This window comes from Mytilus edulis, chromosome 8, assembly GCF_963676685.1.
Source record: "Mytilus edulis chromosome 8, xbMytEdul2.2, whole genome shotgun sequence".
In the NCBI taxonomy this organism is placed as follows: Eukaryota; Metazoa; Mollusca; class Bivalvia; order Mytilida; family Mytilidae; genus Mytilus; species Mytilus edulis.
The window spans coordinates 60,119,495-60,135,795 of NC_092351.1; the positions used below are offsets into that span (position 1 = coordinate 60,119,495).

General features: G+C 31.4%; 1 protein-coding gene across 1 annotated transcript; it reads right to left on the reverse strand.

Moving 5' to 3' along the window:
* Window positions 1-12,135: 12,135 nt before the first annotated feature.
* On the reverse strand, window positions 12,136-15,565 carry LOC139486015 (uncharacterized). The gene is made up of 3 exons (XM_071270709.1): window positions 15,127-15,565; window positions 12,943-13,014; window positions 12,136-12,639 (listed from the first exon to the last, which is right to left on the reverse strand). Exons 1-3 carry the CDS (start codon window positions 15,554-15,556, stop codon window positions 12,179-12,181), a joined length of 963 nt encoding a protein of 320 aa, XP_071126810.1. The 5' UTR covers window positions 15,557-15,565; the 3' UTR covers window positions 12,136-12,178.
* Window positions 15,566-16,301: the final 736 nt, after the last annotated feature.

Consider the following 16,301-nt stretch of genomic DNA (forward strand, 5'->3'; position numbering starts at 1 on the left):
TAGTTCAAAAAAGTACTGACTTTGAGGCTGAGTATATCACAGGGGATCGGTACCACCAATGGAATAGACTTATTATATCTAAAGTAGCCCGTATTCTAAAAATAACCATAACTTAAGCCCATTAAACGATTTGTATTATAACAAACAAGCTAAATACAGTTTTGATAGAACTTCTTTCTGACAAAAAGGATATTACCTTTCAGTCCATCCGTTTTGTTGAATTGATTCGTTTCGAGATAGCAGGAACAATCTTCAGTTAAAGGGTTGCAATAACATTGCTGTTTTGAGCTGCTGACAAACGAATATCCTCTATCAGTATTACAAGTACATAATCGGTCGACCGTAGTGTTGCCGTCTGCATACGTCTCCTGACCTAAGCTGCTGCAAAATGATTTTTGATAGATGCAGTCACTGTACCCATTTGTGTCAAAAATGAAAGGCTGATATCTAGTTTCACTGCATGTTGCTCTGTTTAAGTTCGGCTGAAAGACGTATTTATAACCTGCAAATATTAAATAACGAATGTGCTTAAAATACTTGATCATACATTATACGTTATATTTCGCTGCATTTATCACTTCCTAATTCAGGTACATGTAATTAGATAAGTTCAAAGCAAAGTTATTTCTTTATTAACAATTCAATACAGTTATTAACAAGAACGAATAATTTTTATTGAGGATACTTTCTTTTTAATTGGTTATCGAACTTTTTTATTATCATTTATGAAATAATATTTGAACTTTTTACTCTTAGTCTAGTAAAGCTTAATACTAAATAAAATTACATTCTGTTATTAACAGACAAATATTTAAATATTAAAAATGGCATACCTTCAGCTAAAATTCTAGGTCTGCTACATCTTTCTCTGTATACATTTACTCTAAAAGTAACGTCAAATAAGCAAGTATAATTTCTTGGTGGCTCACACATGGATTTTGCCCGAATTTTCCAGTGTGCTGATGATGGACAGGTAAAGTTGTATTCTGTATTTGAGGATACCATCTACAAAAATAAAATAATAATTTAAGCAATTTTTCTATTAAAATTGTATTTTGTCAACACAAACGCACATAGGCGATGGTGTGTGCGCACGTACATCTCATCAATAAAATCAGATATATTAAGACGCGTGTTTAGTCTAGATAGTACTCGACAATAATGTTGTGAAGCCAAATCAAACTGTATATTAAGACCTGAAATTTACCGGACCTACTCCTTTACGAAGGGATGATTTCAACTTCACTATTCGGAACTCTTGGTTTAATAGCTTCCTTGTGAGAAGCAACCCTCTATCAAGAAAATCATGATAGAAAATGAAAGAACAGGAATATCGTATCAATTGGGAGATATATACCCCGTATGCAAGTGCTACTGGAATGTTGCTACTTAGAAATAGAACGTTCACAATTGGAAAGCTGAAATCATCTCTTTTGTCGTAAAGTTTTGTTTTCAACCGACCCTCATTGTCAATTTCTAGATGTAAGTCAAGATATGAGGTCGACTTAATTATATCTGTTTTATCTTTTATCTCTAGTTCGATGGGATAGATGCGTTCAACATAGTCGCCAAATTTTGAATTATTTAGAGAAAGAACATCATCTATATAGCGAACAGTAGAGTTAAAGAATATTGCTAACTTCTTATCTTTCTTCATAGGCTTCCTGGATGAAGTCAGCCTCATAATAATGAAGAAAAAAGTCATAAGGAACAAGGGCACAATTGGTTTCCATTGGAATGCCGACAGTCTGTTGAAAAACACGTCCTCCGAACGTAACAAATATGTTGTCAATCAAGAAATCAAGCATCTTGATAATGTCAGTTTCGGAACGTTTGAATCAAAATGATTCTTTACAAAGTAGGATTTATCTCTCCCTAAGACAAGATACCTGTATCTACGTTGGCCACTTTATTTATGAAACAAAGCAATACCAACTTTTTCAATTTGTCTTTTAGTTTGGAATGTGGAATACTTGTGTAAAGTGTTGAAAAGTCAAATGTTTTAATACTATTGCAAGATGAAAAAGAGTTAGACTGTATATACTCTAAAATATTTTTGGATTTTTGTAGAATCCTCATCTGATTCACGCCAACTCAAGAATAGGCAGTTTCATAATAACTTTGAAGCCCGACTTTGATTGCTGATGAAATAGATGTTAATAATTTAGATATAAAACTTTGCTGTTAAAACATTATGGAAAGTATTTTACATTCAGATATATATCTCTCATGCCAGATCTGATTCTTGGCTCGGCTTTCCGTCATACTTTTAAAGAGAGGTGTGAGATATCAGAGGGACATTAAAACTCATAAGTTTAAACATAATTGACAACACCACTGCTAGAAAAAGACCAACAGCCAAAGAATAGAACACAAAACACAACATATAAAACAAAAGACTGATTTAGGATGATTTCATGTGCTCAAGACTGGTTAGTGAACTGAAACCGTTACTGATATGTGAAACGGATAATTCAATACGGTCAACCAACCTGTGATTGTTTTCGTAAAACTGACAAAGGAATGAATTCAATTTCACCACTTGAAAGTCTTGTTTATATAGCTTCATTGTGAGCATCGACCCTTTATCAAGGAAATCGTGATAGGTAATACAAGCCTTGAAATATTGTATTAACTGGGAAATATATACTCCGCATGTAGACGATGCTGGAATGTTGCTACATAGAAATGAAAAGGTCGAAATTGGGAAGCATAAATCATCTCTGTTTTTCAATCGACCCTGATTGTAAATGTCTATATGTAAGTAAAGATTTGAGGTAAAATAAAGCTATCTGTATATGTTGTATCCTTTATCTCAAGCTCGATGGAATAGATACGTTTAACATAGTCACCAAATTTTGAAAGTGTGAAAAGTATTAAAAAAAATGTTTTAATACTATTGCAAGATGAAAGTTATAGATTGTAAGTACTCTATAAGATCTTTGGATTTGCTTAGTATCCTCATATGATTCATGACACCTCTAGAAAAGGTCTCGTTCATCACGAAACGGACTGGTTCCGTCGAAATACGCATCTGGTGATCGTCAGTTTGCCAAAAAATCCTTTATAACCATTGCTAGGGGCGTCTTAAATGGGGATTGAAGGGAGACTGTTTTTGCTTTTGCTCCATTGAAAAACCTCGCTGTGACATAAACAAGAACAACAATAAAGGCAATGTTCGATTGCTTTTTTGATTTTTTTTTTGGTTCTTTGCTGTGTATTAACGGATTTGGTGTCTTCAATGAATCGTCAGTTATCCCATATCCTTTCTTTTTCTACTACATTAAAACGACTATTTCGACAAAGTTCAATATTGATGTCACAACTGTGTGGTCAACTTACTTAAGCATACTCCATAGCCCAAAACAAGACGGAGATACCGACAAGTAAACATGTGTGTCAGATATTGTCAACTTCCTTAACCATACTCTTTAGCCCAAAAGAAGACGGAGATACAGAAAATAAAAACATATGTGTCAGATATGGTCAATTTCCTTAACCATACCGCTAAGCCCGAAACAATTAAGACGGAGATACAGAAAATTAAACATATGTGTCAGATATAAATGATACATACCTGAAGGAAAGTCAGTAGGATCAACATGTTCATGATGTTTGTTCTTTATTTGTAATATATGCCATCTAAAAAAAAAACATTAAACGAATAAAAGGTAAATAATTCACCATAAACTGTGCATTACAATACTTAATAATTCAACCTTTGGTTTTATAATATTGTATATTCTTGATGCATCGTTGACCAATGTCCAGATGTTTGGTATAGTTTTTGTTTCTAGTAAACATATCTTCAAGTTATTATTTTTAAGAAGACACATGTCCTTTAACATGTATGTCCACAAGTTGTGATGATGAAATGAGTAGACAGTATTTTGTAAAACTACCAAGTGATATAAAATTGAACAATCATAGGTAGTACTCGATAATACTATTCTGTAAATTTGATTCGGCTTTACATACAGAGGACACACAAATATTAAAGCCTTTGACTTATGTTTGAAATTTCAATATTCCAAACCTTGATTTTGCAGGTGATCAATGGAAACAATAAAACGCGCTTACATTTGTGTTAATACATATAAGGTTACAAAGGGAGTGAATGCTTTAACCGGATTGAATAGGGAGGATAACTTGAAGATTAAGGCCGGAACATACAATAAAATTTTAAAACGATCCGATGTAAAACACTTGAGATATAAAGTTTCAAGTGCTCACTATTCTTGAATATTAATAAAACAAAAACAAAAAACAGATAAACATATAAAATTGAGAAAGGAAATGGGGAATGTGTCAAGCTGACAACAACCCGACCATAGAGCAGGCAACAGCCGAAGGCCACCAATGGGTCTTCAATGTAGCGAGAAACTCCGGCACCCGTAGGCGCCCTACAGCTGTCCCCTTAAAAATATGTATACTAGTACAGTGATAATGGACGTCATACTAAACTCCGAATATACACAAGAAACTAAAATTAAAAGTCATACAAGACTAACAAAGATTATCATGAAATGCACTAAATGATGTCATCATTATCACTAAAAACATGTTATTTTCCACTTTTTTTCGATTTTGTATCAAAAGTAAGATGATAATATTGTTTCTTCGGACTAAAACATAACCGGGTCGTTTAGATAGGTTTCCTTTCCACAAAACGTTTTCTTTCATTCGTTTACACTAACCTGTCTGGAGAATTGTAGAATAAGTTCATCTTATTATATACATTTTGTTTAATAGCAAATTTTGTTTATTTTGATAATTTTCCCAATAAATCTTGTTTGGTATTTGAGTTTTCTGACTAGTTAGTGCTTCTTTCAAATTATCATTCGAAAAAGATAGGTTTGTTATCTAACAGTTATTAAGGCTATACGATGTGAAATGTAGAACAAGCAACTATTTTTTTTAGAGAAATACTTGACAAAATTACACACTTTAGTATAAAATATTTTCATATGTGGCATTTAACCTATAATGCCAACCTCAAAGATTAAGTCCGTCAGATAAAATCATGATACTTATTGTTTATTTTTTCAGTTAGCTGATTCCCCCTCAATCAGTTAACGTGGACTTATTTCTGGCAATCTATATATTTGGTGTATTTAAACCCTTGATAAAGACTGAGTGTCAATAGACGCTATATACATTTCAAATGTTAACGAAGTAGGACGAACATAACCGGTTTAATAATGTACATTTAAAACACCACTATTTACCATAGTATTAATACACACTTGTCTTATTAACAAAAGAAGAGTTGAACTGTAATCTTTTTATTGAGTCGATTTGAAGAATTGTATTGATCTTTATGTATAATTTTTGTATTTGTAAATGCATTAAAACATATTTTGTTCTGTCTTCATCATTTTAAAAAACGAATAACGATTTTAAATGTTGGTTTATGATGATGCATCAGAACTGTGCCCAAATGATTATGTGATCCTATAAAAACAGTTATGGATATATATGTGGCAAAGATCGTTGGTGTAATCGTTATTCATATATAACAAATAATTATTTTCAACTTTTAAAACTTGTTACAAATTATTACAAATTATTAAAATATAACAAATATAATTATATTCTGTGGAAGTATGTTCACAAATGTAGAATTTCTTCTACCTTGTATTTACGATCTCATATGTAATATTGTAGACTTTTAATTTTGTAGATTTTGCCGAATGGGATACGAAAACTGCTCCTACAGAATTATGAGGAAGAACGTCTAAAATTTTACGGTCACAATCACGAATGAAATGACCGATATGATACTTTTGCGTCTCAATACTCTAGCGACATGCTGCGTGGTCTTTTGAGGTATCAGATGGATTGTCTGTTTTGTATATCTACAGGTTGTGATCTAGGCGATTGTGACAATTTGAGTGCTTATATATTAGCATGGTGGGTATGTTTGTTTGTTTTGAAAATGGCGCTTGTCTGTCAACGCGCAAGAAGTTCTTGCGATTCTCGTAGGTTTTAAATGTTGCTTAGGCTTTTTCATTTGCATTTACCCAAGTAATCATGAATTTCACGTTGATTTTTATTTTAAAACAATAACAGACATAATGTGTACTCTATGTATTACTTTCAATAATATTATTTTTATTTCTGTTGACCTTTCTTCGAACAGAAAGTCAGTACTTTAAATTGTATAACACAGGACAGTCGTTGAAAACAAGTGTATCTTAATTAAGCTATTATAAATTTAGAGAGGGCGGGAACATAATATCGCTTATCGAACGATTTAAATAAAAGTCTACAAAGTATCGATTTTTGCTCTTCATGTTATTAGTAACAATTTAGTTGCACATTCAATTACTTTTTAGTAGTTCATTATTAACAAATTGTACATCAACTTTCTTAAAATCACAAATTTAATTTAAAAATTAACGAATTTGATTTCTTTCTAATAATCAGTTATGTTTCCCCTTATCATTTTTGAAGAATATAGGACTCTCATCCTACAGGTGACAACGGTTATCTTGATTTGTTATTTAATGGTGTAGTTTTACACAACATTTGAAATTATATCAAAACATGTCAAAGAGTGTTTAATTGTCTTTACTTGGTTTCAACATATTTAAGACAAACCTGAGGACATTTTCATTCAAATCAATATGTCAAGATTGAATTGACTTGTTTAATGAAATCGTGAAATTGTATTTATTGAGTAAATATGCTAACCTGAAACTAGTAGATCCATTTACATATGTAAATTAATCAAAGATGATGAACAAAATGCTGTATGTTGTCCGTTTTGAGTTATTTGCTTGAAAGTACTTGAGTGTTTATTCTGCAATTTCATCACATATTCTTCATTGTTGTGAAATGTCTTTTTTTATATAACTTGCATTTAAACTTAAAAGTTATATTTTTGTATTCCTTTCGACATATCCCAATGTGTATACCTGTTTTATGTATATGTGTGTACCTTATATTGTGACACATTTTAAATACAGCGTAACTTGTTGCATTTTGAATAGACATTTGAACAGGAAACTTTTTATTTTTCAATAGAAAACTGACAGACCATGCAAATGATATTTGAACTAAAACTTGAAGTCTTTATTTAACATTGACTTATATAAGAATTGTAACATTGGAGTTTAACAATTTGAGTTAAACAGAATTTAAACTTTAAAAAAAAATTTAAGTATCGTTTTCAGTATTTTGTATTGAAGTAAAACTTGAATGAATGCATACGGAACGATGTGAATGTTCACTGTTTATAATTCAAACAAAGGAGTAATGACCTTACATGTTGAAAACAGGTAATGTTCTACTTTGTGGAAAATAAATGAATTCTCTTTTTTAAGGTAGATTGATGGTATACCGCCATCTTTGATTACACAATCACAGTACTAAATCGGTCTAGTTATTTGCCCAAAATCTGTAAATTTGCAGACAAATTTAGGATTTAATGGTAAAACTGTTAAATTATAGAAAGAAAACTTGGTGATATATTGTATCATTCAAAATATTTAAACAACTATCATTATTTTTTTGTTTTTAGATTTTTTTTTCAAATGAGCCATTGAATACTCTTTTAGTATAAAATTTATACCTAACTAATAGGGATTTTTTTATTTTTACTTGTAGCAAGAAAACAAGTTTGGTGACACCAATTTTTCTTTTTATTTTCTTAAACATATAGTAAAACCTATCTTCTCACAATTTATTTCATAATTCTATATCATAGAAAAATGTATACGCACACAAATGTGTTTTTTCCTGAACAATCTAACTAAATTTAGGCAATTTGCAACGACTCACAGGATGAAAAATTGCACGGTGACCCATGATTTTTATTATATTTTTGAAAACAGCATAGTAAAATATTCATTTTGGCAAATTATATGAAAATGCTGTATCATAAAGTCTATACTTATGATCTACCTTAAAGGTGTTTAAAGTACAAAATTCAAAATCAGAAAACAAAATATTTTATTTCATTTTGTTTCCTATTCTGACATCGGACTCGGACTTCTCCTGAGTTTTACCGTGCGTACTAGTGAGCGTTTATTTTTTCTACATTGGCTAGAGGTATAAGGGGAGGGTTGAGATCTAAAAAAAAAACATGTTTAACACCGCCCCATTTGTGCGCCTGTTCAAGTCAAAAGCTTCTGAATCAAGGGACATACGGTTACTCACGAACGTTACAGGTGAAAATCGTCTAAATTGAACTTGACCTCTACTTTGTCATACATGTAAGTATTAACATATAAAATTTGAAAACTAATGGTTGGAAAGTTTAAACTGACAATAATCACGTTCATCAAACTAAAATTGCTTACCAGAAACTATTTCATCCAGAGTTCAATACGACAACGATAATGAAATTAATGCTGTGTGTTATCTAGTATAAGTTATTGACTTGAAAGTATAGAGTGCATGTTGTGCAATATCATCCGATATTCATCATTGTAGTGAAATAACTTTCCATTTAACATAACAGATTCGGTATTCAAACCGAACAAAATATTTTGTGATTGATGTGGACAAACCCCAATGATTGTAATATGAACGTTGTGTCATACCTGTAAAATAACTGGTTGTTTTGTAAATCAAATTTATACTTAATACCTGATATTCGTCAAATGAAAACTGCCAGACCATACGGATTTTCTTTGAACAAACTTTGAAGTCTAGTATTTATCATTGACGTAAATTAAACTAAACTTATTTATCTTTATTACAAATCGTCTAGATCTGTAAGTTTTTGTTTTCCTGGAAAAAAAATTCGATGCCATATGTCGGTCGCACATCTAAATTAATCTACAATATTGAAATCACATGTACAATGATGTACGCGAACAAAAAGTTTAAATCCTTTTTCCCTTTTAATATAAATGTGTTTGAAAAAGTCCTACTGAGAAATAATGACCATTAATTGACCAATTTAAGCATAGCCTTCTATCAAATCATGTCGTGCATGCCTTCCTCCAGCGTTTATTTCATATTTCGATTTACACCACCAGCCCTTTTTACAGTTGCACTCTTGTTGTTAACGTAATATCAGCAATATAACCTTTAAATATATGTTCGTATTATAAACGGCTTATTCGTTATCTTTCGTGCAAATAGATAAATAAGTACTGTTGAGTTGAGTATGCACGGATAATTGATAAATATTTATTTATGTGAACCGTGTAGAGACTATTTGATATTCTAGTTCACGGTATTTCTATTCCGCAATCCCAATGCATCCATAATATTACGGAGGGAACCAACATTTAATTTCATTTTAAAAATAGGCACGAATCTTGTGGACAAAGTCAAGAAGTTCATCATCAAGATTCATTAAACCAGCTAGAAATGAAACAAGATTTGTACACACATTGGAGAGTTGCATGTTTAATTTCAGTTGATATTGATAGTTTACTTAAAATCATGTGAAAATGGATGCATACCAATGGAATCGGTATCTGGTGGATTCAAAAAGGATATGTATATATAAATATATAAGTACGTCTGAGTCAGTGACAACTCTACAACAGATGTATCCATCGGATCGCCATCAATGATGGTGATACACGACTGTGTACATAATGTATATACAACTCGTCTAAACATCAACCCAACAATGTTAGATCTGTAAATTTGCTTTCGCAAATGTTTGGTTCTTCCCTCGCCGGGATTCGAACCCACCTGTGGTCGTGTGGTCTAGCGGGACGGCTGCAGTGAATGCGATTTGGTGTCACGATATCACAGTAGCATGGGTTCGAATCCCGGCGAGGGAAGAACCAAAAATTTGCGAAAGCAAATTTACAGATCTAACATAACATTGCTGGGTTGATGTTTAGACGAGTTGTATATATATATATAAAGAGAGAGAGAGAGAGAGAGAGAGAGAGAGAGAGAGAGAGAGAGAGAGAGAGAGAGAGAGAGAGAGTCATTCTAAAAGATCAAGAGAAAATTGGTTTCAACATATCTCATAACACCAAATTGAATTGGCTTCTTTTGATAAAATATTATTTCAATATTTCGATTCATATTAATAGAAGTTTTTTCAAGTGTATTTTCATTCACTTTATGTGATGTGCAAATATACTAATAAGATGTGCAAACATCCTAATATGGTGTGCCAACATAAATAAATGATGTGCAAACATACTTATATGATGTATATACATATTTATATGATGTGCAATATACTTATACGATGTGCATACATACTTATAATTGTGCAATTATACTTATATGATGTGCATACATGTTTATACTAATAAGTGTGTAATTATACTTATATGATGTGCAAATATACTTTAATAATATGCAAATGTACTTATATGATGGTCCTATAAACTTATATGATGTGCAAACATTCTTATATGGTGTGCATATGTACTTGTATTATATGAAAACTTTCTTCACTTACTGCCTTTGTACGCCATTGTGCAAAGATCCTTATATAATGTACAAATATACTTATATGAAGTGCACATATCATTATATGATGTGCAGTTTCCCTTATATTATGTGCAAACATCTTTATATGATGTGGTTTTGTCTTTATACTATGTAATCTTATATTATGTGGTTTGGTTTACTTCATTATATGATGTCGAAAAGACAATATATGATGTGCTTTCATCGTAGTAATGGTCAATGAACATGATTACGATTAGAATGATTACTGTATACGTCATAATTAATTCCGATCTGCTTCTGCGAGGTAATAATTAATCCTGCTCAAATCTGTAGCTTTCGTATAAATAACGGTTGAGATCTAAAAAGTGATAAATGTACCTCGTTTGAAGATGTAAAAAGTCACTTCTGATATTGTTGGAAAATTGTCATAATGTATATGAATTGCAAAGATTTGTTTTATTTGACAGGTCTACAATAATGAACATATGGTTATAAAAGTCCTTAAATTTATAAAGGTATTCTTTTATGTCATGCTATATGTGCATTTCAATAAGAGAAGTCATTTTGTGTCAATATCTGTATACATAAAGTTAGATTTTTTTCTGGAAGGAGTTAATACACGAATTTCTAGAGTGTTAATTTCGATAAATTTTTCCTTGCTGATCATTTTAGTTGTTCGAGTTTCTCTTTATATATTCTCATGATCGACACAAAATTGGACTTTGATAGGGTAATGGCTAATATAAGAGATCGGTCAATTGTAACCCCAAAAAGTGGGGATAAGGAGAAATAAATGGTACTTTTATTTTCAATTCGTAGTTTTGGACTGAAAAGGTGGCTTTAATTTTATATATTTATAGACCTTCCGCGGTATAATGTTATGCTGATGTCTTCAAAATTCAAAACAAGTTGATTAAAATGTCAGGTCATTTAATTTCACATTTAGATATATAAATATATTGATGATGTTCTTTCCATTAATAATCCGAACTTTTATGATTTGGTTTCATTAATATATCTACAAGTTCTAGAACTAAAATAAACAACAGACAGGTCCTCAACTTCACAAATGACACCCGATGGTCTTGATGTAAAGATTATGTGTACTGACGTTGTTCGTCATCATCATAACGTTTTAAAGTATTTTCTTTTAATGTTACTTTAACTGTTACTTGCTTACGAGCTTTCTCTATATGCCAGTCTGTGTTTCTTTATCACATTTCTGTTTGCTTTTATAGTTATTGAAATTATAGCACAATGTTGACTGCTGTACCCATATTTTGACATGTTTACCTGTTATATCCTTTTTTCACACATCATATATTGTCTATATAAAGGAATTTTTGTATGCGACTGTCACGCAAGTGAGAGGTTAAGCTAGTTATAAAACCAGGTTCAATCCACAATTTTTACTTACGAAAATGCTTGTACCAAGTCAGGAATATGATAGTTGTTATCCAATCGTTTTGTTGTTTTTTAGCTTTAGAGTTTGCAATTTGGTAAGGGATTTTCCGTTTCAAATTTTTCTTGGAGTTTGGTAAATTTGTGATTAAACTTTTAAAGGATGGTGCTTAGAAATGACACTATATAATCATTAATCATATGCCTCAACAATTGGTTACAAAATAACAGACATTTAACCTTTTTATTCCGGTATACAAACGGAAAAATATATGGCAGGCTCTTATACCGTAATGAGACTACTTTTCTCGGCTTTAATTGTAAAGCTGTGATTCAAAGCATTCATAAAACTAACGAGAAAAAAAATTTTAATTAATTATTTTCTTGGCATCTATCACTTAGAACAGACTACACATGTTAGTGGATAATTGTTTATATACGGAGGACATTTCAATGATCCACATTTGGAAAGAACTTCATAGAACAATTTACCAACATGTTCATCCACACCTCCAATAATATATTCTGGGTTTAGCTCAACGCATGCGTAAGCCGAAGCTGCTACATGAGCATGATACCCTGACGCCAAATATCCATGATATTCCACCTTCCAGCCCTTGTAACATGTATTTTTTCCCGGTATCATAATAACAGATGTGGCCAGTTTTGTTCTACATAGAGCACAGGGAACGTCTTCATTGTCAGCATTGGATGCAAAAAAATTATTGTCAAATTCTGCACCGAACATACGACCATTGTCTCCCCCACTAGTTTTTACATAATTTGGATCTGGTGGTAAACATACATATTCAGCAGCTGCGCCTTTATCAGTATAGTGACTCCCACCTGCAAAGCCTGTAATAGTAATGTAACATCAGTATGTAAAAATGATAAGAGCATATTCGGGAAATAATGCACATAATATTCCGAAATAATGATATGTCATTTTTGTGAAATACTCTATATAACAAATGAAGAAAACATGTATCTTATATTGAAATAATTATCACAGGGATATATTTTAGGTTCTAATTAAATTATGTAAAATACGCATAAATTGAAAACACAATGCTGCTAAAATCATAGGAACAAGACTGCCTACTACGAGTATCAAAACTTTGTAATTAATCAATTTAACCTACAGTATATGATAATTACCGGAATATACCAATTCTGTATTATTATTTGGACACTGCTTTCTTCCCCATCTTACATATGTTGTTCCAAGAGCTGAAATAAAGTAGATAATGCTTGGTGTATTTTAAATTGACCACAAACACATATTATGTTGATTGATTGGTTGTTTATTCAAACATAAAAAACATTAAAACAATGCTATGTTAAATACCATGTTCATGATACAATGGCATTTACGACACAATGGTAACTTCAATTTAAACATATCGAAGTACTTGAGTTTCAATCATCTTTTTATAACTGAGCAAGATAGGCAACAGAGTGTTATATCTTAACAATTCATCAGCCAGATCAATTAGTCACACTTACACAGGTTAACTAAACATGCAGTTATATGTAGTCTTTTTTGACGAGCTCATTAGTGATTACCACAGGAAAACTACAAAATAAATCGCAAACTCGTTTAGTTTTAATAACTTTATTCATCTCCGAATTACACCAATATGGGGGAAAATGAAAGTTGGCATAACATATTTTTTCTACACATAACAAATTATACTAATTTCCCCATGTCTTCAGTTCCATAGACTATTTGATAAAAGAACTTAAAGACTTTACACGCAGGCTAAAGGTTAGATATAAGTTTCATTTCATTGTCAGGAAAATCTTTCAGTTTGAATTTAAATCATTTAATAGGAAATGTGTTATTCATTATTAATTTAACAAAACATAAGGAAACGGGTCAATATTAATATAAACTTTGCACTTGTAACATAGTATCTTCTGGATTCGGATATTCTAATTTCGTCCACTTTCAAATAAATTGTCGCTAATATAAATGTTGCAAATATCTTACAAGTTTTCTGGTATACAAATGATATTATTGTAAACATACAAGTTTTATATGTGTTTATAACAGGAGTTTATTATTTTTTTACAAGATTCCTATTGCCTTATTAAATATAAGATCTGCTTTATAAGTGGACCTTACATGATTTACATATTAGTGTCCTAATTATTACTCTGATAAGGAGAGGACATCGACATTGTTTCAGTATACCACGTGATTTTCTCGCGAAAGGGAGTCTACATACAAAAGTGCCTGTAGATTTCAAACAGTCAAGAGTTTATCGTCCAAACTCAGATCTTTTTCAATATGAAGTTTTGTTACAAAGAATGGTTCTGTATTGGTATGGATAGGTACCTTCACTTTTATATCAATAGTTAATAAGCAAGTATGAAGAGTTTTGAAATATGTCTTCTCAAAACCGTTAATTAAATAAAATCATTATCGGTATCAGTTTTCTTCGGATAACTCCCTTGAAAAGATGTTACGTCTACCCACTTAGTATTTTGAAGAAAAACACTACTGACTGAAAATGATATACACCCAAAAAGTACATATCAACTAAATTAAATCTTTTATGGAAAGTTGCCTGGAAGAATATCACTAGACTACATTAGAGTTCGGAATAGTTGATGAGTTACATAGTTCAAATTGACTCAACATATGTCAGAGACTGAACTAGTAAAACCACGCACATATATTCACAGTATGGGTACTTTTAGTCTTCAGGGTCAATTAATTGAGACCAATTTTTGAAGCAAATGAAGCATATTATCCTTATTAAGTTCGAAGATGGACTATAGAGTTTGTTTTTAGAAAAACTTGCTTTACAGGATTTTTAAGTTTGTAGATATAGACATGGATGGATCTCTTATCTTTACAATATATTCGTAATGTCGACAACAGATACCAATATTTATTTCAATTGCTTTTGGGATAGTTATTGAACCGAATCAACCCTAAATTTAACAAGAAGGGCTAATGAAAAGTAAAATTAAAAATTATAGATATGACAGTTCTGTGTATACTTGATAAAACCCTAACTGTATTTATTTTGGTTTTAAACATATGCATGATATTTTAATACCTCAAACTTCAACAAGTACTCAGGAAATCAGGTGGAATTATTTTGTTATCATTAAGACGTACCGATTTGTTATTACTTTTAGTAGTGCTCGGATTATGACAGAGATATTCATCAATCAGAATATTTTTGCATATTCACCGCATATGTTTCATTAGCATATTGTAACTAGTGATAACACGACTGTTGTGAAATGACGTTGTTTGACTTTCTTTGACTTATAGATTGTGTTTGTATCTTTTGTATATTCTCTTCTTTATGAAAAAAGTCTTACTTGGAATGCTGTTAATTGAGCTTTGCAACTGTTTAATTGTCTGCTCCAGTTGTTGATTTATTGTATGTTGTTGTTGATTAATTGTCTGTTGTTGATTGATGGTTTTCTGCTGTTGTTGGATTAACGCCTGTTGTTGTTGAAGTGTTGCCTGTTGCTGTTGAATTGATGTGTTTTGTTGTGAAAACCATGCCTGTTGCTGAAGGGTTGATGTCTGATGTTGCTGAATAGTTTTCTCTTGCTGTTGAATAGTTAACGTCTGCTGTTGATTTTCAGTGGATAGTTTTACTGTGGCATTCAGTATTGCAACGATATTTTCTACTCGGTTTAAACGATTAACAAGTACATCTGGGTCATTAAGCAATAGCCTCTTCTCTTCTGCAGTGACCAGATGAACACTAAAAAAAAAGAAATATATTAACCAAATAATCATATTTGAACTTCCCTCGTGTACTTTGAAGAGACGATTTCATACAAATTATTTCTTATCAATCTTGTGTTAAATAAGGTCACATTGACAAAGATATCAACAAGTGTATATGCATATGCCAACTAGTGCATTTGAACCAAACGATCTGGATAGTACCAAGGACATCTATGATTCGACATACTCCTACATTTTCCATAGTTGTGTAACAGATCAGTAATTGTTTATGGCAAGCAATTTCTTATATTGTTCGTATCGACTTATTTATAAAACAAATAAAGAAAAGAACTCATCGGAAACGTACATATATAATATATAAGAATGTAATCGTGACCATTACAACTTCATTCGAAACAATATAAACCTTACTTTCATAACTTAAAATGTTACAATTTATTATAGAACGTTTTTGTTCTTCTAAATAAATCCGCTGATATGTACCATTGAAGCAGATCAACAGTTCCTTCTTTGAATATGGTATTCGAACGTAAGTGGTACCCTTAGCCTTTGATGAACTGCAACTATTCAAATGACAAATCCAAAATTCTGGGACTGTAGGTTCCATCCTATTTTTGGGAAATATTATTCAAATACCGTAAAAATGAAACTAAAATTGGCCAAAACCACTCATTTCCTAATGATATCCTACAGCAGCTTTTCTATCAATTCTTAAACTTCTACTGAGTTTCGTTTTAGGTATGTAATGAACTGCATGGTTTCAGAACAGCATAACCATTGAACATATCCGTAC

Excerpts from the sequence above, each read along its gene's own strand:
- LOC139486015 (XM_071270709.1), bottom strand. The coding sequence starts at position 15,556 with ATGATTATTTGGTTAATATATTTCTTTTTTTTTAGTGTTCATCTGGTC. Across the intron at positions 13,015-15,126 it reads CTCAATTAACAGCATTCCAA|CTCTTGGAACAACATATGTA; the intron begins GTAAGACTTTTT and ends ACTTTATTTCAG. Across the intron at positions 12,640-12,942 it reads TACAGAATTGGTATATTCCG|GCTTTGCAGGTGGGAGTCAC; the intron begins GTAATTATCATA and ends TTACTATTACAG.